At 52.5% G+C, this 25,541-nt stretch overlaps 2 protein-coding genes across 8 annotated transcripts in view; one reads left to right on the top strand and one right to left on the bottom strand.

Annotated features, from left to right (window-relative positions):
• SLC10A6 (solute carrier family 10 member 6) overlaps nt 1-13,338 on the top strand; it is a 34,364-nt gene extending 21,026 nt beyond the window's left edge. Inside the window, exons 3-6 of the mRNA XM_055139066.1 lie at nt 2,099-2,187; nt 3,475-3,650; nt 9,948-10,105; nt 11,265-13,338. Coding sequence (XP_054995041.1) covers nt 2,099-2,187; nt 3,475-3,650; nt 9,948-10,105; nt 11,265-11,449 — 608 coding nt within the window. The 3' untranslated portion in view covers nt 11,450-13,338. The remainder of the gene's footprint in view (nt 1-2,098; nt 2,188-3,474; nt 3,651-9,947; nt 10,106-11,264) is intronic.
• A 514-nt stretch (nt 13,339-13,852) lies between these two features.
• Nucleotides 13,853-25,541, bottom strand: part of PTPN13 (protein tyrosine phosphatase non-receptor type 13) — a 218,711-nt gene continuing 207,022 nt past the window's right edge. For all 7 annotated transcript variants that reach the window (XM_055138852.1, XM_055138853.1, XM_055138856.1 and 4 more), the window contains 4 exons: nt 23,817-24,154; nt 20,142-20,357; nt 18,410-18,472; nt 13,853-16,635 (listed from right to left, as the gene is read on the bottom strand). In XM_055138852.1, the coding sequence (XP_054994827.1) occupies nt 16,540-16,635; nt 18,410-18,472; nt 20,142-20,357; nt 23,817-24,154 (713 nt within the window). In that variant the 3' untranslated portion in view covers nt 13,853-16,539. The remainder of the gene's footprint in view (nt 16,636-18,409; nt 18,473-20,141; nt 20,358-23,816; nt 24,155-25,541) is intronic.

Raw genomic sequence — 25,541 nt, 5'->3', positions numbered from 1 at the left:
CGAACCCTGGTTAGACTGCTGGCACCGTGGATGGTTCCCCAAGCACCTCCAGGAGTGGTCACTGAGTGCAGAGCCGGAGTAAGCCCTGCTGGGTGTGACATACCACACCTCACCCAGTAGGGGTATGGCCCTGTATAATTGTCTCTGAAGCAATCGGACACTTTCTGATGCCCAGGTTTGCTTGATGCCAGTGGCTCTAATTAGAACCCGGTGACCACAGCCCCACCTCTCACGTGGCCAGTGAGTCCTTCTTTGGGACTCGACAGAGCTGGCTTGGAGGGATGTTTCCGGCGCACCCTCCACTCCCCTCTGCCCCGTAGCTCTGCCACACCACACGCTCGTCTTCCATATTTTGCCTGGAACCCTGCCCATCCCTATGGCCCGCTGGAGTTGTTACAGGCTTGGAAGAAAATAAGGTGAAACACTGTCCTGGTTTCAAGTCTTTGGAGAATTGGTAGAAACGATGATTCTCGAAACTCTCCTCCTAGCCAGGATTCGGAGCTTACCAACCTCTGTCCTCTGAGTTCAAACCCTTGGAGAGCCTGTCTCCTGCTCAAGGCAGAGCCCACGGAATGCGTAAGATTGGAGTAAAACTTGGAAAACTCTCAGTTAATTTAGAAGTTGTGATTTAGGTGCAACTTTTCCTGATCAGTGTTATTTGACAGGCTGTTAATATTTTCTGAAAGGCACTTAAAAAAAAAAAGAAGCATGGCTTGCAAAGTTATGAGAGCTGAGTTCCAGATATACGACAACTTAACACCAGTCCCTCCGCCGGTGTCAACTTCCCTCCACCAGAGTTCCCAGATCCCCTCTCCGCCTGTCACCTTGATAGGCACATTACAAAGTTTTACTGGTTGCCACTTAGACCTCGTTTTCCTGGGAGACTGTGCTCCGGGCATGCGTCTGAAGCCCCGGCGCCTGCTCACCCGTTACTTCCCGTTCTCTTCTCTCCTTGATTTCTCTCCTCCTCACGCTGTCTCCTCTCTAACACGGGGGTCAAGCCGATGACCTGAGCACCCCCTTTACTACAATGCGTTTCCCCACCCAGTGCTTCTGAAAGGTAAACACTTAAAACCTAGACGTGCTAGGGGCCGGAGCGATAGCACAGCGGGTAGGGCGTTTGCCTTGCACGCGGCTGACCCGGGTTCGATCCCCGGCATCCCATATGGTCCCCCAAGCACCGCCAGGAGTAATTCCTGAGTGCAGAGCCAGGAGTAACCCCTGAGCATCGCTGGGTGTGACCCAAAAAGAAAAAAAAAACCTAGACGTGCTAGCCCTGTCTTCTGTCTGAGCCGGTGTCGGGGGATTTGGCGGGAGAGACCCTCAATATCCGTGTGGGCCAACGGGCAGGTGGACTCCGGTCCCCCCTGGCCCAGAGACTCATCACGTCTGCAATGTGACGGGCACTCTCCTCCCCTCCTGGGGAAGGCTGGGGAGGTCGGCTGTCTAGGAGTACACAAGACAGTGTTTTGGGTACTGAAGGCAGCTTTTCTGGGGGTGGTTCTTACTCCTGGCTCTGTGCTCAGGGACCACTCCTCGCCGACTTGGGGAACCCTCTGGGGTCTGGGGGTTTAGCCTGGGCCAGCTGCGTGCAGGGAGGCGCCCTGCCTGCTGTCCGGTGTCTCCAGCCTTGAGGGCAGTTTCTATGTCGATATTGGTGTCATTTCCTCAGAGAGGGCCATACTGGCTGTGACCGCAGAGTGGTGCCTCTGGACAACCATAGACATTTCAGGCATGGAAAAGGACACTTGGGTCCTCGTCTTTCTGCCTCGGTCTCTCTTTAAAGTCCCCTGCGTTTACCAAGGGGTTTTAGAAGAAACTGATGCCAGGGACGGGGCATTTGATCTCAGGGAGGTGCTTGCTCATGGCTACCCCGGTCCAATCCCTGATCCCCCCTGCGCCCAGCACCTCGGAGGCCACCCCTGGCCACTGCTGGGTGGCACAGGGGACCGCTGGCCCACAGTGTCCTCAGGCCCTGCCCTGGCCCGGCTGGGCTACGGAGAGGAATGGAGCTCTCATTGGGTGCTGCCCTGCCGCCAGGAGCGCTGGACAGGAGGTCAGGCGAGGGCGGCTCTGTGATGACTTTTCTTTCCTTCAGGAATAACTCTTGCATGCCTGACGGTCCCTGTGGCTTTTGGCGTCTACGTGAATTACAGATGGCCAAAGCAGTCCAAAATCATTCTCAAGGTAAGCAGCTGCTCACGGTAGCGAGTGCGCCTGAGACACAGGTCGGGAGACTCCGCAGATGAGTAGGCAGGAGGTTGCGGCTTGCACTGCGTCTTAGGATCCCAGCTCCATTTCCGAGTCCTGTTCTGTCACTCTGGAGATGCTGTGGGACCTGTAGGTCCTGCAGATTCTAGGCAGCCTGTAGATCTTGTAGATCCGATAGAACCTAGAGATCCTGTCGGCTCTGTAGAATGTTTAGTGCCTATAGATCCTATAGAACCTGTATAGGCTACAGAAACTGTCGATCTTATAGATCCTGCAGATCCTGTAGAATCAATGGATCCTATAGAAACAGTAGATCTTATAGATCCTATAAGAATCAATGATTCCCTCCCTCCTCCCTCCCTTCCTCCCTCCCTCCCTCCCTCCCTCCCTCCCTCCCTCCCTCCTGTTCTTCCATCTCCCTCCTTCTTTCCTTCCATCCTCCCTCCTCATCCTTCTCCTCTCCCTCCCTCCTCCTTTCCTGTTTCTTTCTTTGCATAACGTTAACAGCAAACACTTAAACATCACTTTCTTGTCCTGTGACCCAGGAAAGGGGTGCCAGAAGGGTGGGCAGGGCAAGTGGGAAAGCCGTGTGAGCGACTCTACAGAAGTAGAGGCACGGGGTGGTCCCGAGCCCCACATCCCCACAGACAGCAGCCTCTAGACCGAGTTGTTCGAGAGAACTCAAGGCTCTGCAGTGCTCCTCCGGATTCTTGGGCTTCTGTTCTCGTTTAAGATATGTGACCGCCCCGAGTTCACCGTTCCATTAGCAGCTCCGTGGACTCGCCCGGGGACCCCTGGCACTTCCAAGGCTCTTCAGTTGCTGAAGCGTGTTCGAAAGGACTCAGTTCTCCAGCCCTCCCGTGGACCCCAGGACCCCAAATGTCTGTCCATATAGCTCTGGTGACTCAGACAACCCTAGCCCTGGCGAGCAAGACGTAGGCCCAGAGGCCCAGAGGCCCAGAAGTCGCTCCACTGAGCTGCTGCCAACGCACTGTGGCCGCCAGCAACGGCCTCACACGACTGCGCCGCTGACCCATACCCAGCCCCCCACGGCCCACACTTGCGTTGTGCCTCTCGATTCCTGGCCCAGCGCAGCCCCTCGGCCCTCAGGAGACTCGGGTTCTCCTGTGTCCGGCGAGGCTGGCCTCCTCGGCCTCTGTCTTCCTCTTCCTGCCCGGTTAGACACCAGCCTTAGGGGCAGGGGCTGCGCCCGGGAGAGAACGAGCCCCCTGCTGACCTGCCCTCTCGCGCTGGTTTGTCTAGGTCGGGGCCGTGGCTGGTGGGCTCCTGCTCTTGGTGGTCGCCGTTGCTGGCGTGGTGCTGGCAAAAGGATCTTGGAACTCCGACCTCACCCTCCTGACCATCAGCTTCCTCTTCCCTCTGATCGGCCACGCCGCGGGCTTCCTGCTGGCTCTCCTTGCCCGCCAGTCCTGGCAGAGGTACCGTCGAGGGGTCCGTACACCCTGGAAGCGGGGCGGGGGGGGCAGTGAGATAGCGCCGGGCAGGGCACTTGCCTTGCACGCGGTTGATCCTGGTTCCGTGCCTGGCGTAAGGTCCCCCCAGTACCACCAGGCGTGATCCCTGGGTGTGGAGCCAGGAGTAAGCCGGGTGTGCTCCCACCCCAAATTCGGAACAAAAATTAAGCCCCCAAATTTGTGAAAAGCGGTCAGTGAAACACACTGCCATTGGCACTCTTTGTGGGTCAGGGGGCATGAAGAATTTTTTTTATTATTATTTTATTCTTTAATTAGTGAGTCACCATGAGGGTACAGATACAGATTCACACATGTTAGAACTTGTTTTTTCCTCATACAATGTTCACAAACACATCCCTCCACCAGTGCCCGTTCTCCATCACCAGTAAACCCAGTATCCCTCCCCCCAATCCCATCTCCCCCCCACCCCACCCTGCCTCTGTGGCAGGGTACTCCCTTTTGATCTCTCTCCCTCCAATTGGGTGTTGTGGTTTGCAGTAGGGGTATTGAGTGGCCATTGTGTTCAGTCTCTAGACTACTTTCAGCACACATCTCCCTTCCCGGGCGGGATCTCCAACCACATTTTACTTAGTGTTCCCTTCTCTATCTGAGCTGCCTTTTTCCCCAGCATGTGAGACCAGCTTCCAAGCCAGAAGCATGAAGAATTTAATTTAGGAGGTAGACAGAATCCGGGGGCCGAAGAGATAGTTCAGTGGGTAGGACACTGCTTGCCTTGCACGTGGCCGGCCCCGGTTTAATTTCCGGCATCCCATATGGTCCTAACCCCTGAGCACAAGTGTAACCCCAAAGCAAAACAAAACAAAAAAGGGGCACAGAGCCAGAAAACTCAGCCTAAAGAGGGCAGAAAGCTCACAGTAGTTCTTGGTGTAAAATGAAAGTCAGATAGATGTGAAGTTGTAACCTGCAAGGTGCAGACTGGAGCGCTGACGTCCCTTGTGGAAATCTGGATGCTTTCTTATTTTGTTCTACCCTCATTTTAATCTTTTGATAACTAAAAATTAAATAGAATTGAGATAGTTTTATTGAGTAATTATTATTTTAAGGCTTGAGATTTAAGAAATTAAACCTTGATCCACCATTGTCATCAAAGTTTTTTTTAATTTCAAATTTTACTTACTTTTTGTTTGGTAGCACATCTGGCAATGCTCAGGGGTTACTCCTGGCTCTGCACTCAGGAAACACTCCTGGTAGGGCTCAGGGGAACATGTGGGATGCCAGGGATTGAGCCTAGGTCAGCTGCATGCAGGGCTAACGCCCTACCTGTTGTGCTATTGCTCGAGCCCTAAAATTTCAAGATATATATATTTTTTGGTTATTATACCCAACAGGGCTCAGGGGACCACGTGGTGCTGGGGAACCTGGAGTTCCCACAGGCAAAGTTTGCATTCCACCCCCAGCTCATTCCTGGCCCTTGTGTCAATTTTTCAAGAAAGTTAATTATAACGGGTGAAAGGGGAAAGAAGAAAAACTTGAAAAAGATCATCGGAATTTACCTTAAATATTATTGTTACCCTGGGGCTGGAGCTATAGCATAGCGGGTAGGGTGTTTGCCTTGCACGCAGCCGACCCGGGTTCAAATCCCAGCATCCCATATGGTTCCCTGAGCACTGCCAGGGGTAATTCCTGAGTGCATGAGCCAAGAGTGACCCCTGTGCATTGCCGGGTGTGACCCAAAAAGCAAAAAAAAATTATTGTTACCCTGGACATGCATTTCGTCAATACCACAAAATATTAAAAATTGTAATAGCACACACATGTCGACATGCCTGGGATACACGTTATCATCCAGTCACGAGGAACAGAAATTGGACCAAGCTCACTGCAATACAATTTATTTATCTTCCGTCACCTGAATGAAGAGTTATTCATCGTGAAGTTTAAGGCATACAATGTCCCATCCGCAATCTCTTCTCGGGTCCCAGTACCTTCCGTCAGCACCTCAGTTTTCCTCCCGGCCCCCAGCCCGCGTCTGCGGTAGTCATCCCTGCCCCCCGGTCCTCGCGCTCCCCTTCCTTACTGAGCCCCACCCCTGCCCCGTGCCCAGCTTCCCGGGAAGCCCAGCGCTCTGACTCTTCACTTCCATTGCCTCTGGGCATTCGGCAGTCCCTGACCTGGTTTCCTTATAGCCCACAAGGGGCAGCCACCATTCTGACTCTGTCCCTCTCCTTTCTGACGGGCTGCACTTGAACCCGATACTCCAGGTCCAACCAGGAAGCAGCAAATTCTGTAAGGCACTTTGACACATTAGTCTCAGCCCTATAAATAAATAAATAAATATATATATATATATATATATATATATATATATATATTTATTGCTTTTTGGGTCACACCTGGTGATGCACAGGGGTTACTCCTGGCTCTGCACTCACGAATGACTCCTGGCGGGGCTCAGGGGACCATATGGGATGCTGGGAATAGAACCCGGGTTGGGCGAGTGCAAGGCAAATGCCCTACCTGCTGTGCTATCGCTTCAGCCCCCTCAGCTCTATAAATATTTATAGCTGTTCACTCAGGGATGTGACATGTAGAAATCTGTCCTGAAGCTGGCACGGTCGGAGCTGGGCCGTGGGCCTTGGTGTCCACAGATGTTAACTGCATTGCTATTTATGAACATGAAAAAAAAAACAGACCCAGAAACAGTTTAAATACCAAACACAGGGGAGGCATGTTTAATCCGTGCTAGCTTGCACGCATCACTGATGTTGCAAAAACGACTAAATCTAAGTTTTAAAAAGAGCAGGGAAAATGGCATGCAGGGCTGGAGTGATAGCGCAGCGGGGAAGGGCGTTTGCTTTGCACACGGCCAACCCGGGTTCGATTCCCAGCATCCCATATGGTCCCCCAAGCACCGCCAGGAGTAATTCCTGAGTGCAGAGCCAGGAGTAACCCCTGTGCATTGCCGGGTGTGACCCAAAAATAAAAAAATAAAAATAAAAAAAAAAGAAAATGGTATGCAGTTTGATTTCTATTTTGTTGAAGTATGAAAGATTTCTTGGGATAAAAGCTAGAAGAAATACATCACAAGTTAGTAGTGGGTCTTTTTGTGTTTATGTGTGTGGGTCACACTGAGTGGTACTGAGGGCTTACTCCCGGCTCTGTGCTCAGGTCCACACTGAGTGGTACTGAGGGCTTACTCCCGGCTCTGTGCTCAGGGCTGGTGTTGGGAATCAAACCTGGGTCAGCTCTGCAGGAGGTGAGCGCCTTGCCCCTGTGCTAGGTCCCTGACACTTTGGTGTTTAATGCCCCTGTGCTAGGTCTCTGATGCTATGGTGCTTAATGCCCCTGTGCTAGGTCTCTGACGCTATGGTGCTTAATGCCCCTGTGCTAGGTCCCTGACGCTTTGGTGTTTAATGCCCCTGTGCTAGGTCTCTGACGCTATGGTGCTTAATGCCCCTGTGCTAGGTCTCTGATGCTATGGTGCTTAATGCCCCTGTGCTAGGTCTCTGACGCTATGGTGCTTAATGCCCCTGTGCTAGGTCCCTGACGCTTTGGTGTTTAATGCCCCTGTGCTAGGTCTCTGACGCTATGGTGCTTAATGCCCCTGTGCTAGGTCTCTGACGCTATGGTGCTTAATGCCCCTGTGCTAGGTCCCTGACTCATTGGTGCTTAATGCCGAGCAGGGGAATTCAGAGTGGTTTTAGTCTGGTGGGCGTCGGTGTAGCCCGGTTGGCAGAGCCCTTGGCTGGGAGTAAGGTCAAAGGTCGTGCCCTGAGTGCCATCTGCGGGCACTGCCAGAGCCCGTGTGACCTCCAGCACAAGGCAGTGAAGAGCGTGAGGCCCGAGGTCACAGCGGGAGGTCAGCGTCGGCCCTGGCCCGGGCTGCAGCAGTGGCACGAGGGGGACGGACGTCTGCCTGGTGACTTCCACGTCTGTCCGGAAGGACCAGCTGCTGCTGCGCTCAGAAAAGGCGCCAAGGCAGCCGTGGCCTTGCAAAGGCGCGGCTGGAGAAACCCCCGTGGCCTCAGCTGCTGGGGGTCTTTGGGGAACACTTGAGCCTGGGCCGGTGCATCTCGGCGACTCCGTCCTCCCGGCCTGCGCCCTCGATGCCGTCAGTAGCCTCTGCTCTGACCTCCAGAGCACCGGAACCAACTCACGTCCCTAGGGTGCGGCGAGCACTGGACACGGGCTTGTCTCCGTGGCACGAGGAAACCGCACGGGGGTCGAAGCACAGCAGGATCTCCACAGGAAGTCTCGGGTGTAGCCAGCTCTCCTGGTTTCCCCCACCCCGAGGCCTGAGGCAGATCAGGTCGGGGGTGTGGGTTTGCCTTGTGGCGGGTCCGGAGGGGGCTTGGCGCCACGACCCCGACGGGGACCTGGAAGCAGCAAGGTGACAGAAAGGAGCTAAGAACCGACCCCCAGATCTGCTCAGTGGCCCGAACCCGGGTCTCCTGCGCGTGATGCCTTCCGCCTCGTGAGCCACTGGCTTGTGTGCTGAAACGCCGTTGCTTTCCTTCACTTCCACCTCTACCATCAGGCCAGTGGGCTCAAGTGAAGCTGCCTGGGCCGGCCCCCAAGATCTCCTCTGCGTCTGGGTTTTGCTCCTTCCCACCTTTCCTTTTTTCACTTGACACCACCAATAAGTCATAGAGAAAGGCATAAAGGCGCACAGCACCCTTTCCACAAGGAGAGGAACGGGGACGCTTTGTTTTCATTTTGGGTTTTTATCCACACGCTTGGACAGGCCTCACGCATGAAGGTACCGGCAGAGGAACCCAGGTGTGTGTATTCCCATCAACGGCCAAAATCCAGAGACTTAAAAGTAAGCTCCCAGAAGTAAGGCCACTTTGCGGTCGTGCGATATTTTGTAGCCTACTTCTCCCTCTGGGAGAAACTGGCAAGCTTCTGAGAGTTTCCTGCCCACATGGGACAGCCTTGCAAGCTTCCCATGGTGTATTCATATGCTAAATCCAGTAACAAGCTGGATCTCATTCCCCTGACCCTGAAGAGCCCCCAGTGTGACATCATTGGGAGGGCTGAGTCGAGAGAGACTTCTAAGATCTCAGGGAAAGGACGAATGGAGAGGTTACTGAGCCCGCTCGAGAAATCGATGATTAACGGGATTTCGTGATCGTGATGGTGATTTGCAAACATTGTGCCTCACTCCGCCTCAGCTCTCTCCTCTCCCATCTCATCCGTCATTCCTCTTCCTGCGGGCGGGGTGGCATGTGCCACATCTCCTAAACGTTGGTCCCGACAGCTGCGCCCATGTGAAACGCCCCCTGCGTTCCTTCTGCTCTTGGATCTCACCCTTGACCCGTGGAACCTTGTCGACCACATCGGTCAGTTGTCTGAATTTCCACAGCAGGCCGGAGACCTCTGTCCACGGTCACGGAGTCTCTCCTGCGTGTCTGCGCCCCCTGCGCTCCCGACACGGGCCTTGCATTGAGCTGCCCTGACGCGTCTCTCTCAGAACATTCCAGAAGAGGGGCTGGAGTGACAGTACAGGGGGGAGGGCGCTTGCCTTGCGTGTGGCCGACCTGGGTTTGATCCCCAGGGCCCCTGAGCCTGAACAGGAGTGACCATTGAGTGCAGAGCCAGGAGTACCCCCTAACTATTTTCAGCTGTATTCCCGGCCCAAGCCCCACCCCGCCAAAAAAAAATTCCAGAAGAAGCAGGCCAAATGCTGAGAGTTTAATTTTGGATAATAGGATTAAGAGTAATTTTAGTCTCAGAGTAGAGTAGGCACTCAGCAAATACCTACTGAAGAGATGAACTTTTGTGTGTGTGTGGTTATTTTTCACCCACACTGGGTGGGGGTGTGCTCAAGGCTTACTCCTGACCCTGTGCTTGGGGGGGGGGGAGGAGTGTCACACTGGAAGTACCCAGGGGCCCTGTGCAGTGCAGGGACTTGAACTTGGGTCAGTGAGTGAAAGCAAGAGCCTAGTCTCCTGGCCCCAAATGTTTATTACCGAAAACAAACACTTTTAGAGCTCTAAGCACATCGTTTGCTTGTTTATTTACTTTCAGTTGTTTGCCTTCCTGGGTTACACCTGGCAGTGCTCAGGGTGAGTCCTGGCTCTGCACTCAGGAATTAGTCCTGGCGCTGCCCTGGGGATGATCTGGGGTGTTGGGACTGACCCCGCGTTGGCTGCATGCAAGGCAAACGCGCTGCCTGCTGTGTAGCAGCAAACGCTGGCCCCTCACTGAGACAGACTGGCGGGAACGAAAGGGGTTCTTGGTGAAAACGGGAGCATCATCCCAGTATTAACTTGGACAATTTTTTTTTTCAATTGGTAGGTGCAGGACGATTTCCTTAGAAACCGGAGCTCAGAATATCCAGATGTGTGTCACCGTGCTCCAGCTGTCGTTCGCCGCTGAGCAGCTGGTGCAGATGCTGTGCTTCCCACTGGCCTACGGCCTCTTCCAGCTGCTGGACGGGTTCATCATCATTGCAGGTGGGTGGAGAACCCGCTGGGCAGATTGAACACTGTTTTGTTTTGTGTTTTTGCTTTTTGGGTCACACCCAGCGTTGCACAGGGGTCACTCCTGGCTCATGCACTCAGGAATTACTCCTGGCGGTGCTTGGGGGACCCTGTGGGATGCTAGGAATCGAACCTGGGTCAGCCGTGTGCAAGCCAAATGTCCTACCTGCTGTGCTATGGCTCCAGCCCCAGATTGAACCTTGTGAACCTAAATGACTGACTGACTCCTTTTCCAATCTGACAATCTGATTCAACTACATTTCTCTCTCTCTCTCTCTTGTGTGTGTGTGTGTGTGTGTGTGTGTGTGTGTGTGTGTGTGTGTGTGTGTGTGTGTGTGTGTGTGTGGCGCGCTGGTGGCGGGGGAGGGGGCGTTCTTTTGCCTTTAATGGAAGTTTCAGGGAAAAGCAGAAGGCATGTAAAAGGAGGTTCCTAAGCAAACACTCTAGCTTAGAATTTGGGCTCTGGGACCGCTAAACCCCCACGGGCCCTCCTAGATCTAAGGAGCAGCCTTTGTTCTTTCCGTGCAGAACATCGAGGCCTTCCAAGAGCCCAGGGAGTTCACGGTGCTTCTGGGATTTGGGCTGAATCATTCTCAGCAGTGGAGTATATGACAGCTGCTGGGGTGTGACGCGAGCCTTGTAGGCTCCCGGGTCATCGTAAGTTTAAAATGCTATCAGGGACATCTGATAAGGAAGCCCGCAATGACTACTGTGGAACTAATTGCAGATTACTGATTTTTATAAACGGATTCATCATCTACCCATCAGCCAAGGAATATGTGGGGTTGAATTTTCTGCTCAAAGATATCCCAGCAGAATAAAACTCCCAAGCTTTGGTCCAACTTTGGGCTCCTGCTCGTGGCGTGGTACGTTTACTGACTGCTATTCCTCTGGTGCGAATGGTTGAGCCCTTCATAAGTGAGTGGGGAAACTTGTGGGGCGAGTCTCAGTGACCAACGGGCCCTTCCAAGTAGAAAGAGTCTCTCTGCTACACCCTGTACTTTCCTTTCTCTCTCCCCCTTCGTACATGTAGGACCCGAGGGAAAAGCCTTTCTAAAGTATCGGCAGACTTAAAGTCCCACAGGATGGTCTTTGCTAAAGACATTTTTCAATGCTGTCTGTTCCCCCCCAGCATACCAGCTGTACGCGAGGAGATGGAAGAGCAAACACAGGGAACAGAAGACAGAGTGTGTGGAAGGGCATGGTGAAAAAGAGCCCGTTCCTCCCCTGGAGACCAGCACGTTCTTGGAAGCGAATGAAGACACTCCTGGGACTCCGGGCCGGTCGGGGGGCGTGGAAGTCTGGGGGGCGCCCTAGTGGCACTGGGGGGGCTGAGTCTGAGCAGCCCAGAGGCACAGGGACCAGCAGAGACACTGCCATGTTGGTGCATGAGCCTTGGGGGCAGAGCCTGCGTGACGTTGAGTCGTGACTGTTAGACTATTTATATATATATTTCTGTGTGGCTTCAGGATGCACTTTGTGTATTTTCTGGAGTGTTTTTTTTTTGTGTGTGGGGTGCACTGATCATGTTCTGTCACTGCCGTTGCCATTCTTGCCTTTCCTTGCAGTGTCGAGGGACCGCCCTGCTGTGTTGACCTGTCACCTGGGGCAGTTGAATCCGCCTGGGGTGAGGGCTCGGGTGAGCGTGCTCATTACCTCCCAGTCTGGGGCAAGAGCAGAGGCCTGGCAGGGCCCGAGCTTGCAGACCCTGGCTCTGTGAGGTGAAGGAATCACGCCGCGCTGATGTAAAAAAAAAAAAAAAAGAAAAAAAAAGAAAAAAAAAGATGGGGTCCTTTCTGGAATGATGGTTTTCCTGAAGGATGAGGCCCTTCTGGATTTTCGCTGTGATAATCCAGGCTCGGGTGGAGTCCGAGGTCGGAAGGTGAATGCCCTTCACATCTGCTCCCACAGGCTAGGGGGCCTCCTTGTAATAGACGTGTATGTGGTGTCGTGTTTTCCAAACGCTGAGGTCACCGCACAGTTGCTTCATGCTGGACTATGAAGCAGCCTTTGACCTACCTCACGCCCTGGAACTGGACACTTCACAGCAGTGCTCCAGCGCGCCCAGGGGAGGCGGGCGTGTCCTCCCCTTCCCTCCGGCATGGCCAGAGAGCGCTCAGCTGCCCAGGCTCACAGGGCTACGGACAGCCAGGCCCGTGGCAGCACTTTCGCAGGGCTACTGTCTGTGCCCCCGCCACCCAGGAGGGTGCTGGGCACACAGTGCTCTGCAGAGCTGGTGTGGGGCTTCCAGCCGCGCCAGCCGGGGACTCCATCTGCCCTGGGAAATGACCATAAATGATGAGTGAAGTATTTTCCATAGCCACCATGTTCTCTGCATGTTTCTTGGTGGCACTCTTTGTCCTTTCGGGTGGATACATTTGAACGCTGACGGTGACTTTGCCCTGTGTTTGAAAGAACTCACCTCTCCCTCTTGTGTTTTCTCTAATGTCTCTGCTGTAGAGAAATTTTGTACATACATATTAATATACAGTGTTATTAGTCTCTGACAATTACCTTGATAGCTTCCAGATGTTAGAGTATTTATTTTTTCAGTATGAATCGGGAGAGGATCCCGTCTTGGCGGTGCGGCTGGCCCCTGTCAGGGAGCTGGCCCGGCGGTTCCCCACACTCCTACAGGCGAGGGCCAGACGGTTCCTCTCCGACATCACCAAAATAGTTCCCGTATGTTTTCTCATGGGCCGAAAGGGGTACAGATTTGTTTCACCTTGAATTAATTTTTCTTTCTTTTTTCTTTTTTTGCTTTTTGGGTCACACCCGGCGATGCACAGGGGTCACTCCTGGCTCATGCACTCAGGAATCACCCCCGGCGGTGCTCAGGGGACCATATGGGATGCTGGGATTCGAACCCGGGTCTGCCGCGTGCAAGGCAAATGCCCTACGCGCTGTACTATCTCTCCAGCCCTGAATTAATTTTTCTGTCTGATGTACTTAGAATCTAATTCTCAGCCTTAATGAACCATCCCAGCACAATTGTATTAAATCATTTATTTTTTATTGATTTAAGATACAGCTTTACCAAGTCACTCTAACGATGTGTTTTTTGGTCGGGATTCTGTCGCCCCTTTTTTCTGTCTCCTCTAGCTGGTAGGATTGGAACATGTGAGGCGATCTAAGACTGCAAATGTTTTCAGAAGTTCTGTATTTCCAAGAACTCCTGTGGATTAATAAAATGTTCATGCTTGTTATGAATTAAAAAAAATAATAATCAAGATTCCCTTTGAAATAAGATGGAAAGAACCCCCTAAACCTTGGTGTCAGAACATTTTTATGTGGAAAGAATATGTGATATGACTTGTGACTTGGTTGTTGGTTCTCAGATGTTTTCTTTCTCCTCGAGGGTCCCGGGCATCTGCCTAGACGTCTCTGCCGAGAAGCTGAGCCTCTCCTTCCTTCCTTCCTTCCTTCCTTCCTTCCTTCCTTCCTTCCTTCCTTCCTTCCTTCCTTCCTTCCTTCCTTCCTTCCTTCCTTCCTTCCTTCCTTCCTTCCTTCCTTCCTTCCTTCCTTCCTTCCTTCCCTCCCTCCCTCCCTCCCTCCCTCCCTCCTTCTTTCCTTCCTTCCTTCCTTCCTTCCTTCCTTCCTTCCTTCCTTCCTTCCTTCCTTCCTTCCTTCCTTCCTTCCTTCCTTCCTTCCTTCCTTCCTTCATCCCTCCCTTCGTCCCTCCCTCCCTCCCTCCCTTCCTTCCTCCCTCCCTTCCCTCTCCTATCCTTCTTTCCTTTCTTCCTTCTATCCCCTGGCTTTGTGCTCAGAGATCACTCCTGGTGGCAGTGCTCAGGGGATCTTATGCGGTGCCAGGGATCAAACCCAGGTCAGCCAGTTGCCAGGCAACCACCATTGCTGCTGCACTATTTCTCTGGTCTCTAAAGTCCCGTATCTAAACCTGCAAAGCTAAACACAACCTTCAGTTCCTCCTTGTCAGTGAATTACAAACTCAACTTACAAATCAGGTTACAAATCCAGCGACTTCTGGAGTCAGGAAGATCTTCAAAGCTTGGCACAGAGTTTGTCCCTAAGGAATGGTGGGACCTGGCAAAACCGGGAAGGCATTGGCTGCTGGTGGAATCCGAACATCCACCATTTCCTGATTAATAGCCAAGGTCTGGCTCAGGACAGTCTAGAACTCTCTCGCAGCTGGAGGCGGCTGTGTGACGCAGCTCTTGCTAGTAAGTGAGAAGGGGCAGTCTGTTTGGGACTTTGGAAAATTCTCCCTTCTTTGGGCACCCAGAGACTTTCTCATTGTACCCGGTGCTCTGGTGGCTCCCCGCCCCCCAGGATCCAGGAGCTAGAGCTGCCCTTGTCATTCCCAGCCTGGGGAAGAGACCGCGGGACATCGTGCATGTGTTTCTTGCCATTGGGGCACACCCCTGGTGCCGGAGCCTGCCCTGAGTCCAGAGGCCACGCCCCGACCACTCAGAGGGCTCAGGGGCCCTTCCAGGCGGTGTCCAGGGCTGGCTCTGAGGTCAGGGCGCCATCCCGGGACCCTGTATGGCCACAGTGCAGGCCGGGCACGTGTCTTCACTGCTCTCCCCGGCCCTGACTGCCGCCCCTTGAACCCGGGCTCCAGCCTCCACCCGCCAGCTTCTGAGCTTGCGTCTCCTTTTGTTTGGGGGCCACACCTGGGGAAAGCTCCTCGCTTACCTGGGGCTCTGGACTCAGGTATCACCAGAAGGGGCTCAGGGGCCCGTGCGGGATGCGGGGGATGGAACCCGGCTCAGCTGCTTGCAAGACAAGCGCCTTCCCTGCGGTAGGGCCTCTCCAGCCCCGGACTTGTTTTCTCGAGAAAACTCTTAACTTGTGTCAGCCACTGGGTTGGGGTTTGGCTCGCTGCAGTCAGTGAAGCCCAGGAACGCTCGGCCTCTCCATCCCACCCCGGCCCGCCCACGGCTGCCAGGCTGTCGACGCTCTGGCCAGCCCCCGAGCCAGTTCCGAGGTGGGTCAGGGCCATCAGCTCCGTGTCTGTCCACAGACAACGCCACTCGGAAACAGACCGCAGCAGAGCACCGGGCTCGGCAGGGCCCGGGTCAAGCTCAGCGGCAGGCAAACTGTGGGGGGTGAACCCACAAGATCCCGTGCGGTGCCACCCGTGCCGAGGAGAGGGGCACTGCCAGAGGCTGGGTCAGTAGGACGGCCCAGCCCGAGAGGAGAGGCAGGTCCCCTGGTGACCGCTCTCCCTGCAGGCAGAACAATACACGGGTTTTCCCAGGCCGAAGGACGGGTGCTCTCCGACCACCCCAACGTCCGCCCGTCAGCTGAGCTGGTGTGAGTGTATTGCAATGAGGACTTGGAAGTGCAAAATTCCCGCATCCTGTTAGCTGAGCTGGTGTGAGGGTACTGCAATGATGGGCTGGTGTGAGAGTACTGCAATGAGGACTTGGAAGTGCATCACCCCCCGCCCCCCATCCCGTCAGCTGAGCTGGTGTGAGAGTACTGCAATGAGGACTTGGAAGTGCATCACCCCCTGCCCCCCATCCCGTCAGCTGAGCTGGTGTGAAGGTACTGCAATGATGGGCTGGTGTGAGCGTAATGCAATGAGGACTTGGAAGTGCACAATCCCCCCATCCTGTCAGCTGAGCTGGTGTGAGTGTACCGCAATGATGACGTGGAGGTGCAGACGTAGGCGGCAGCTAGACCCGACCAGCTGGTACCACTCCCAGGGGCCTGGGAGATGGAGGCTGAGCTCCTGAACTCGTTTGTCCACACACCCGAGCCTCCCCGCTGACCCCGTGACCCCCGGGGCGGCGTCTGCTGCAGTCTCGCTGCCAGTGGGAGTTCACAGAAAACGCTGACCCTGTGTGTTTGCTCACACCAAGCTTCGCGCAGGGTTCGGTGCACTTTTATTTACAAAGGGTTATGATACATGGCAAAAGGATGATGCAGTTACGTGTCTGAGAGCTCCACGGTCATGAAAAAGTATATAAATATATTACAGGCAATTCTATATAGTAAACATTAGAACACAGTAAACATCTGCTACTTCTTCCTATGCCAGTATTATTGTCATTTAAAGCTTCAACACTGGTTTCAAGTATACCCTAGAAAAGAATTCCATTAAAATACTGGAAAAGAATTTTGCTATAAACAAGATTGGTACATTAAAAAATATATGCACTGTGTCTGTATAATAATGTCTGTGATAATCAAACGTTGTCTAAACCACCCTTAATATCGCATTATTTAGTGTTATATTAAAAAAATTATCATTGGTTAAAAATAGCTGTAAAAATTCAGCCTTTCAACATTCCTTATTGCTCCGAAGAGGCCCTCCGGGCAGAGTTGCTCGGGGCGCTGGTCTCTGCATCTCTGCCGGGCCTTTCTCTGGAAGAGAGACCAGAGGCGTCAGGGGGGCCGGGGGAGGGTGGCGAGGGGTCCAGGAGGCCGTCTGCTCTACATCATTTCAGGGGCAACGGATGCTCTCTTTGCTCCTCTTCGGACTGGAGACGTGTCAGAACGTAAAGGATGACTTGATAGCAGAAAATATACTGATCCTATTGCAAAAAAAGAAAAAAATAAATGCATTTATGTATTCGGTATGCAGGCTGCTTCACAACTAGCAGGGAGGTTCACACGGTTTTGAAAATATGGAGAAAATCTGTTATAATTGCCAACGTCAAAAAGAAGCTTCAGAATTGTTCAGGGTCGTTACATTGAGAATTCGAGGGGCTGGAGAGACACATGGCCCGTGAGGCACTGGTCTGGCACGCAGCCGACCTGGGCTCAATCCCCGGCACCCCACATGGCCCCCCAGCACTGCCAGAGGTGACCCCCGGCAGTCAGGAGAGAGTCCTGACACTGAACAAAATGAGCTGATGCACCCCTGTGCGAGGGCTGTGCTCCAGGGCCTCTGCCTTTCTCTGGAGAGGCCGCATTCTCTTGTGAATGTGTATTTAGGACAAATGTCTTTTCTCTCTCTCTCTCTTTCTCTCTTTCTTTCCTTTCTTTCTTTCTTTCTTTCTTTCTTTCTTTCTTTCTTTCTTTCTTTCTTTCTTTCTTTCTTTCTTTCTTTCTTTCTTTCTTTCTTTCTTTCTTTCTTTCTTTCTTTCTTTTTTTTGCGTCACACCCAGTGATGCTCAGGGGTTGCTCCTGGCTCTGCACTCAGGAATTACTCCTGGCAGTGCTCAGGGGACCATATGGGATGCTGGGAATTGAACCTGGGTTGGCTGTGTGCAAGGCTAACGCCCTCCCCCTGTGCTATCACTCCAGCCCCTAGGACAAATTTCTTTAACTTAAAAAAAAAAAAGAAAGGACATCTATGTAGGAGACCCCTCCCATTAAAAAAAAAAATCTATCGGTACCTTTCTCTGTTGTGTTTGTTTAATTAAAATCTCTTCTAAATTTGGTTATTAAAAAAGGGGGAGCAGAAACAGAAGCCAGACTGGCAAGCTTTGGGGGGTGTTGAGGGACAGTGGAGCACCCTGGCACTGACCAGCAGCCACCGCCCGGGGCCACTGCAGATGGGGGCGGGGGGCTTTCATACTGTATGTGTCGTGGGGTTATCACAGAAAAATGGACTGCTACGAAATTCCTTCTAGGCTCACCCCAACTTTCTGTTTGTTTCTTTTTCTTTTTGGGTCACACCCGGTGATGTACAGGGGTCACTCCTGGCTCTGCACTCAGGAATCACTCCTGGCGGTGCTCAGGGGACCCTATGGGATGCTGGGAATCGAACCCGGGTTGGCCGCGTGCAAGGCAAACGCCCTCCCCACTGTGCTATCGCTCTAGCCCCTCACCCCAACTTTCTGAAACGTCTACATGGCAACTGGACTTGAAACAAAGGAACAGAGAGAAAACTGAAAACGAGCTTTGGGGAGGTGCGACCATTCTTTACGAAGCTGCTGGTGCAGAAAGCAAAGCAAGCCCTGGGCCTGCGCTCAGGGTCCCTCCTGGTGGGGCTGGGGAGGACTCTGAGGTACCGGGGACAGAGCCTGGCGTGGCTATAGGCAAGGCCAGACCCGGACCCCTGTCCTGACTCCCCGGCAGCGCACTGGGCCCTCGAGATACCGCCTGCTCCCATCTGGGTGCTCGCCCCGCTCACAGCTCACCCCGCTCTGCTCTCAGCAGCAGGAACGCAGGGGGGCACCCACCCGGCCGCTCCGCCCCGCCCCCGCCCCCCAGTGATTCCCACTCTCACGCAGCAGGCAGAGGGGTCCTTGGTCACGTGGGCGAGAGCTCGCCACTCGAGATGGACAAAGGACTTACCCGGCACTTGGAAACCCCAGAAACCCCACAGGGCGCCCAGCAGGAGGCGCCGGGGAGACTCACCTCCGTCTGCACCATCCCGTGCCGCTGCAGCCGCATGCAGCGCACCAGGTCTGAGATGTCGAACTGCCAAAAGAAACGGTCCAGGTGAGGTCAGAGAGCAGCGGGACCCGGAGCCCAGGGCTCACCCCGGAGAGGCGGGGCAGGAGTCTGCACCCCTGCCTTCTCTCCCCCTTTCTAGCGGGCCTCGGAGACCTGCACGCAACACAGTTGGTGGGTGGAGCTGGTTATCGCGGAATACTTTTATTCATGATCTTTCTGGGAAAGAAAATTCCCCAAAGAAACTCTCTTTCCTCTGAAATTTAATTTCTTTCTTTCTTTTTTTTTTTTTTGTGGGCGCAAGAGGGACACACATCAGGTGATGCTCAGGGGTTACTCTTGGCTCTGCACTCAGGGATCACTCCTGGTGGTGCTCAGGGGACCATCTGGGATGCCGGAGATCAAGCCCAGGTCAGCTCTGTGCAAGGCAAGAGCCCAACCCACTGGACTTTCTTTCTGGCCCCCAAATTTGATTAATTTCTAATGTTACTTTTTCCTTTTTAATAAGGAAAACTATTTTGCCTATGCTCTAGTTTACAGAATACCATTTTGGACCTCTGAACTTCCACTAATATTTAACAGTTTGAAACAAGGAAGAAATATTTTTGGTTTTTCTTAAAATTACTATGCTAGAGGGTGAAAAGCAAGACAGAACCCCTTCATAAAAAGAGGGCAATGATCAGTAACAGGCTATTTTAGTGAGGTATTTTGGCATTGAAAATAAGTTCATGTTTAGACTTCTAAGTTTGACTTTAGGCCGGGCCTTATTATTAAGCTATATTCCTTGGCCTAATATATATCTGCTATTACAGTAGAAGGTTTTCATTTTAACCACTTAATCCAAGCAGATTAAGTTTAGAGAGAAATAATCTACAAATTAAAACGTATAAGAAAAATGTGTGTTTTCCACTTATCGGTCACAACAACAAAAAAAATGCTTCTCACTTAATAAATTTAATTTGTATTCCAATATTCGCATTTAAAAGTGTGGATAATGGTACTGGTTTTATTTTATACGTGCCTTGGGACTGTGAAGGGTAACATGCAATAGTGCATAAGGGAATTCTTAGCACACGGTTAAAATAAGAACCAGGAAAGCAAGTAAATACTTGGAGGCTCATTTCTTCTTGCTGGTGGCCTCTAAAACGTGGAGCAATGTTTATTTATTTATTTACTTATTTATTAATTTTTTTCATTTGGACTTTATTAATCTAATAAAATTACATTAAGAATTGAAATGAATTATACATTATTGTGCTCATGTTTCCCCCATACAAAGTTCGGGAACCCATCCCTTCACCAGTGCCCATCCTCCCCCACCAGTAAACCCAGCATCCCTCCCCCCCTCCCCAGTCCCGTCTCCCCCCACCCCACACTGCCACTATGGCAGGGTATTCCCTTTCGTTCTCTCTCTCTGATTCAGTGTTGTGGTTTGCAATAAAGGTGTTGAGCGGCCATTGCGTTCAGCCTCTAGTCTACATTCGGCACGCGTCACCCTTCCCCCGCATGACCTCCGACCCCATTTTACTTGGTGTAAACGTGGAGCAACGTTGACTAAAGCACAGTCCCAGGCAACGAGAGAAGGGGGGGGGGGCGTGTGTGTATGTGGCTGAAAGCAGCAGCCCAGGAGAGCGCGAGGCGCTACTAAAGGCCCCCCCACCCCCACCCGCTGCCCTGCCCGAGTCTCCGCACCCACCTCAAGGTCCTGACTGATGAGTCCAAGGACCACGTCGATGCAGATGAGGGTCCCGGAGCGGCCGATGCCGGCGCTGCAGTGCGCGATGACCGGGCCCGCCCTGTGCACGTGGCGCATGTAGGAGATGAAGGTCAGCAGGTCATCGGGCTGCGAGGGCGTGTCGTGGTCCGGCCAGGCGGTGAAGTTCAGATGGGAAACCCGCCGCACCTCTCCTGTCTGCAGCCGGACACAGAGAGGGGGCCAGGCCCCGGGGACAGGTCACACTCTGGTTCACAGAATGATTCTGTCCTTCCGGAAGGCTCCATCACGCATCTCGTGACGGCCCCCTCTTTCTTTTTTTTTTTGGCTTTTTGGGTCACACCCAGCTGTGCACAGGGGTTACTCCTGGCTCATGCACTCAGGAATTACTCCTGGCCGTGCTCAGGGGACCATATGGGATGCTGGGAATCGAACCCGGGTCGGCCACGTGCAAGGCAAACGCCCTACCCGCTGTGCTATCGCTCCAGCTTTTTTTTTTTTTTTTGGCGGCCCCCTCTTTAATCTGGGGGTTGTGGGGGGAGCACACTCGGCAGAATCCAGGGCTTGTTCCTGGCTCTGCTCTGCTCTTACCCCCTCCTGGGGGTACCCCGGGATGGTGCCGGGGACTCGAACCAACGCGGCTGTGTGCAAGTGTCTCAGCCCTCGAACTGTTTTTCCAGCCCATTCCCCCATATTCTCTCTCCTTGTCATTCCACATGCTAATTCGGGGTGGAATGCCTAATCCTACCCCAGGAGGACCAGGCTCAGGGCGTCCTACATACTAGGAAGGACAGGCCCAGGGCGTCCTGCCCAGGGAGGAGCAGACTCAGGGCGTCCTGCCCTAGGCATATATCTGAGCTTCAACCTAAGTTGGCACTTAAGCTAGCTATCTCCCTGATCTGACGGAATTCCTTTTTTTGGGGGGGGAAAGAAGGGCCTGGGCCCCATCTTTGGTGCTCAAGAGGCTACTCCTGTCTCAGTGCTCACTTATGGTGGTGCTGGGAACTAACCCAGTGTCAGCCGCATGCAATGCAAGAGCTTAGGTCTTGTACTATCTCTCTAGTCACTAAAATTAAAACAACGAAACAACAACAACAACAAAAACACAACAACCAAACAAAATGTACGACAGTTATGGGCCCCATCAGCAAGTGCGGTTCCTGGTCCTTCACCAAACAAGGAAGGGAAGCGACAAAGACATGAAAACTCAGCAGGCGACAGGAAAGGGTCCTTTGCACATGGCAGCAGGCATGAACACAAGGGCACGTGCATGGCTCGGCCACAGTCGGTCCTTGGTGAATGACACCTGCCCGAGCCTCATGACGTTCCCTCGCGGTGGCCTCATAGCACTCAGGGACTGGCCGCCCAGGCACACTCACGAGGCTCTGCTGGCCCAGTGGCTTTCGTGCACAGGAGGGGCAGGGTCACACCCAGGGGTGCCAGGAGTCAAACTCGGGGCCTTGCGCAATCAAGGCAGTGCTCTCGTCCTGTGAGCTGTCTGTCTTCCTGACTTTTTTTTTTCTTTTTGGGTCACACCCGGCGATGCACAGGGATTACTCCTGGCTCTGTGCTCAGGAATTACTCCTGGCGGTGCTCAGGGGACCCTATGGGATGCTGGGAATCGAACCCGGGTCGGCTGAGTGCAAGGCAAATTTGCCCTACCCGCTGTGCTATCAACCAGCCCCATGCCTTCCTGACTCTTATGGGTATAATTTTATTATTATTTTTTTATTTTTAAAATTTCTATTCTTTGGGTCACACCTGGCAGTGCTCAGGGCCGACTCCTGTCCCTGCACTCAGGGATCACTGCTGGCAGTGCTTGGGGGCATCACCGGGGACGCCAGGGTGGAGCTCAGGCTGGCTGTGTGCAGGGCAAACGCCCTCTCCTCTCACTGTCTCTCTGGCCTTTTTATGGCTGTAAATTTTGGATAAAAACCAAACTCCGAGATGAAAAAGACCAACTGCAAATAACTGCAACCCGAGCTTAAGAACACAGAGAACAGACTACGAGAGGCAGAGAAATGGGGAGTAGGCGAAATGGGAGAGAGAGTTACAATGTATCAACATCCAGCTGTGAAATAAGGAGCTGAGGGGGGCGGCTGTGCATACGGAGACTATGGTTAAATATTACCGTAGCGAATACCTGAACGCTGCTAAGGGCACATCTCAAAAGTTTCCATGGAAACATCTTGAAGGAGGCCAGAGAGGCATGCGAGCGCAGGTTTTGCACGCAGGAGACCTGGGTTGCATTCCTAGTACCGCAGAATCCCCCCAGTTCTGAGCTGGGTCCAGCCCCTTGTGTATGGCCAGGTGTGGCCTCCCCGGATAAATCCACAAGCTCTCATGGTTGAAAGTGTTCACGCTAAGCTTACAGGACAAACAGAATTGAGAAATACACTTTGCTCCTGTGAAATTATGATTCGTTTCGTAAGAAAGCTGCAGTTCTGGTAAGAAACATGTTACTCACACTGTATGCTCAAGCGTTACAGGGAGGAGTGGGGAGGAAACCGCTGCATTATGCAGGGCGCCTCTGCTGATCTAATGCAAGCAAAACACAGTCAGTGCTCCCGAGGCGGCAGGAGGAATGAGCGGGATGCCAGCGTTTCCGGCACGGCCGCCCGTAATCATGCTAAGTTTCTCTCGGGGGATGCATGCTACTTAAACACCTCTCCTGACCTGGCTGGACTGCCGGCTCCCTTGCTGGCTGTGATTCAGGTCCGTGCTTGCACACTCTCGCTGCTGTGCTCGTCCCGTGGGGGCTTGCTCGGGTGGGGGTCATGTGCCAGAGACACATACTCTAAGCCTGCACTTGGCACGTGCTGGGGTCCAACTCTCGTCTCCCTGCTTGCAAGGCCTGTGCTACAGCCTCCACCGAGCCAGCCCCGACCCCGACTAGAGATCTTTTAGCAATTCTATTAAGTCTCATCAGAGTCTCACTTTGGAAAAAATAAAAAAAGTTTCTGCCTGTAGCTTCTAAGCCACTTTGCACTATGGCCAAGACAGGACGGCGGATGACTCCCGTGGAAGTCCTGCATTCGCAATTTCTATTTTCTATGGTGACGGGAATGGAACTCACAAAGAGGGAAAACCCTAAACGCACAGGACGCGTGTTCGTCTCAGCAGCGTATGTGCTGGAAACACACAGGCTGCGATGGTGCCACTGGAACGGGAACCAACTGGCTGCTGGCTTTTACTCAGAGATAAAAGTTTTGGGGCTGGAGCAATAGCCCAGCGGGTAGGGCGTTTGCTGAGCACTGCCAGGGGTAATTCCTGAGTGCAGAGCCAGAAGTAACCCCTGTGCATCGCTGGGTGTGACCCAAAAAGAAAAGAAAAAGAGTAAATAGTGAATGGGACAGCAATCAGCAGAGGAAAGAGGAAGCCATGCCACTTGCTGCTGCGGGGATGGAGCTGGAGGGAAGCGGAGGGGAGTCAGCCGGGAGAGGGCAGAGGCAGAACGGTCTCCCTCAGGCGGGGGAGGAAAGGAAACCCAGAAAAGGAGAAACAAGGACCGAGAACTGAGAACCGGAGAGCTGGTCCGACCTGGGGCGGGGCGTGGGAGGGTCCCGGGTGCGGGGAGGGAAGGACGCACGCGGGAACCGTCTGACACTGCTGCATACCACAGGCCCGGCCGGCCCCAGGGAGCCCGGACTCGCTTACCTGAATGTCCTCCAGCGTCATCGCCCGCACGACGAAGCCCTTCAGCTGCTGGACTCTCACCAGAGCCAGCCGGAGCCTGTCGCTGACCACGGTGGTTTTGCCCAGGACGTCGGGCCAGTAGCGCTGGCATTTGACTTTCTCCCCTTCGACTTCCTGGGTCATCATGGCGATCACGGTGGACCCCTGCTCCCAGATCATCTGCCAGAAATCCCCCACCGTGGTGGGCAGGGGCCCCTGGCAGGCGATGTACACCAACTCGTCCTTCCCCACAGGGATCCGGATGAAGCTGGCGTTGATGTAGCCGCCTTCGGCGCCGAGGGGGACTCTCGTGGCGTCATCTGAGAATTGTCCCCACAGGACAGAGCCATGTGAGATCATGCATTTTACTTAAAGCTTTAAATTTTAGCCGCTGTGATTTATAGCACTACAGTACTGCCAATGAAGGATACAACATGATACAACAGCCCAACACCACGCCCGGCCCCGAGCGTCCCTCCCCGACTCACTGTCTCAGGGACACCCCCACCCGGCTACTCTCCACCCCATCCCCCCGTCTTACACATGGTGCGCCCTGTTTTGTTTGGATTTTAGATTCGGTTGCTTTTGGCTTTTTTACTCTTTTTCTATGCTCTTTAGATCCCACGTAGGAGGGAGGTGATTCTGTGTCTGTCTCCCTCCTTTTTATATCATGCACTTTTAAGTAAGGAAGTCAGAGATCACAAGAAACTACTCAGAACTACAGGTCAATCACAAACATTTTAATAAAGGCTCGCTTTCAAACTATAGAAGAGTCAAACATTTTATGTTCGCTCACTTCACTTAGAAGCCCAGCTAAGATGTCAAGTTCGTGAGTTTCTGACAAAAAGCTCAATACTTATTATTGACATAGATTTGAAAAAACTAAAATAAATGAATTTAGAACTTAATAAAAATGAACTCTTGCTTTCCTATTTTTTTCTGATAAAGTTCTATCCTTTTGATGGACAAGACAATAATGAATGCAATAAGTAATGGGAACCTCCCTTTATTCTCTAGGCATGTGTGTATTTAACTTTGTCCAATTTTATTCCAAATAATAAAAAAATATAAGTTATCAAACCAAGCTTCCCTGTTTTAAATGAGCCATCTTATCCAAGAAATTTGTATATACTTATACATTAGAAATCATTTTTATTTTAAACATCTATAAGGACAACCTGAAAATTCTGTGATTATGAATGATCTTTAGCAATAGGCTTCAAATTCCTCCATCAATTGTCCTATTACCTGACTCATCTCCTGTTTTGTGAGAACAAATTCACTCAATAGTCTTGAACTTATGGTTTCTTCCATTCTGACTCTGAGATATTAGTTTAGTCTTTTTTTTTTTTTTTGCTTTTTGGGTCACACCTGGTGACGCACAGGCGTTACTCCTGTCGGTGCTCAGGGGACCTTCTGGGATGCTGGGAACTGAACCCAGGTCGGCCTCGGGCAAGGCAAACACTCTACCCGCTGTGCTATCACTCCATCCCCAGCCTAGTCAGTTTTTTTATCCCCTGAAATAATTCCACTTAATTAGGCCAAATCATTTGGAAGATGCTGCCTACATTCATTTCTTATGAATTATCCAAAATGAATTTATTATCTTTCATCTTATGTGAAAAAATACAAATATACTATTACTTACTGCAAGATTTGTCACTGTAAGTTCTATTGGTTTTGGATTGATGAGTCTCGGCAAAGGCC

The sequence above is a fragment of the Sorex araneus genome, chromosome 5, assembly GCF_027595985.1.
Source record: "Sorex araneus isolate mSorAra2 chromosome 5, mSorAra2.pri, whole genome shotgun sequence".
Classification (NCBI taxonomy): Eukaryota; Metazoa; Chordata; class Mammalia; order Eulipotyphla; family Soricidae; genus Sorex; species Sorex araneus.
Note: the sequence above shows the minus strand (reverse complement) of the source record. Positions and strands in the feature narration are given on the sequence as shown.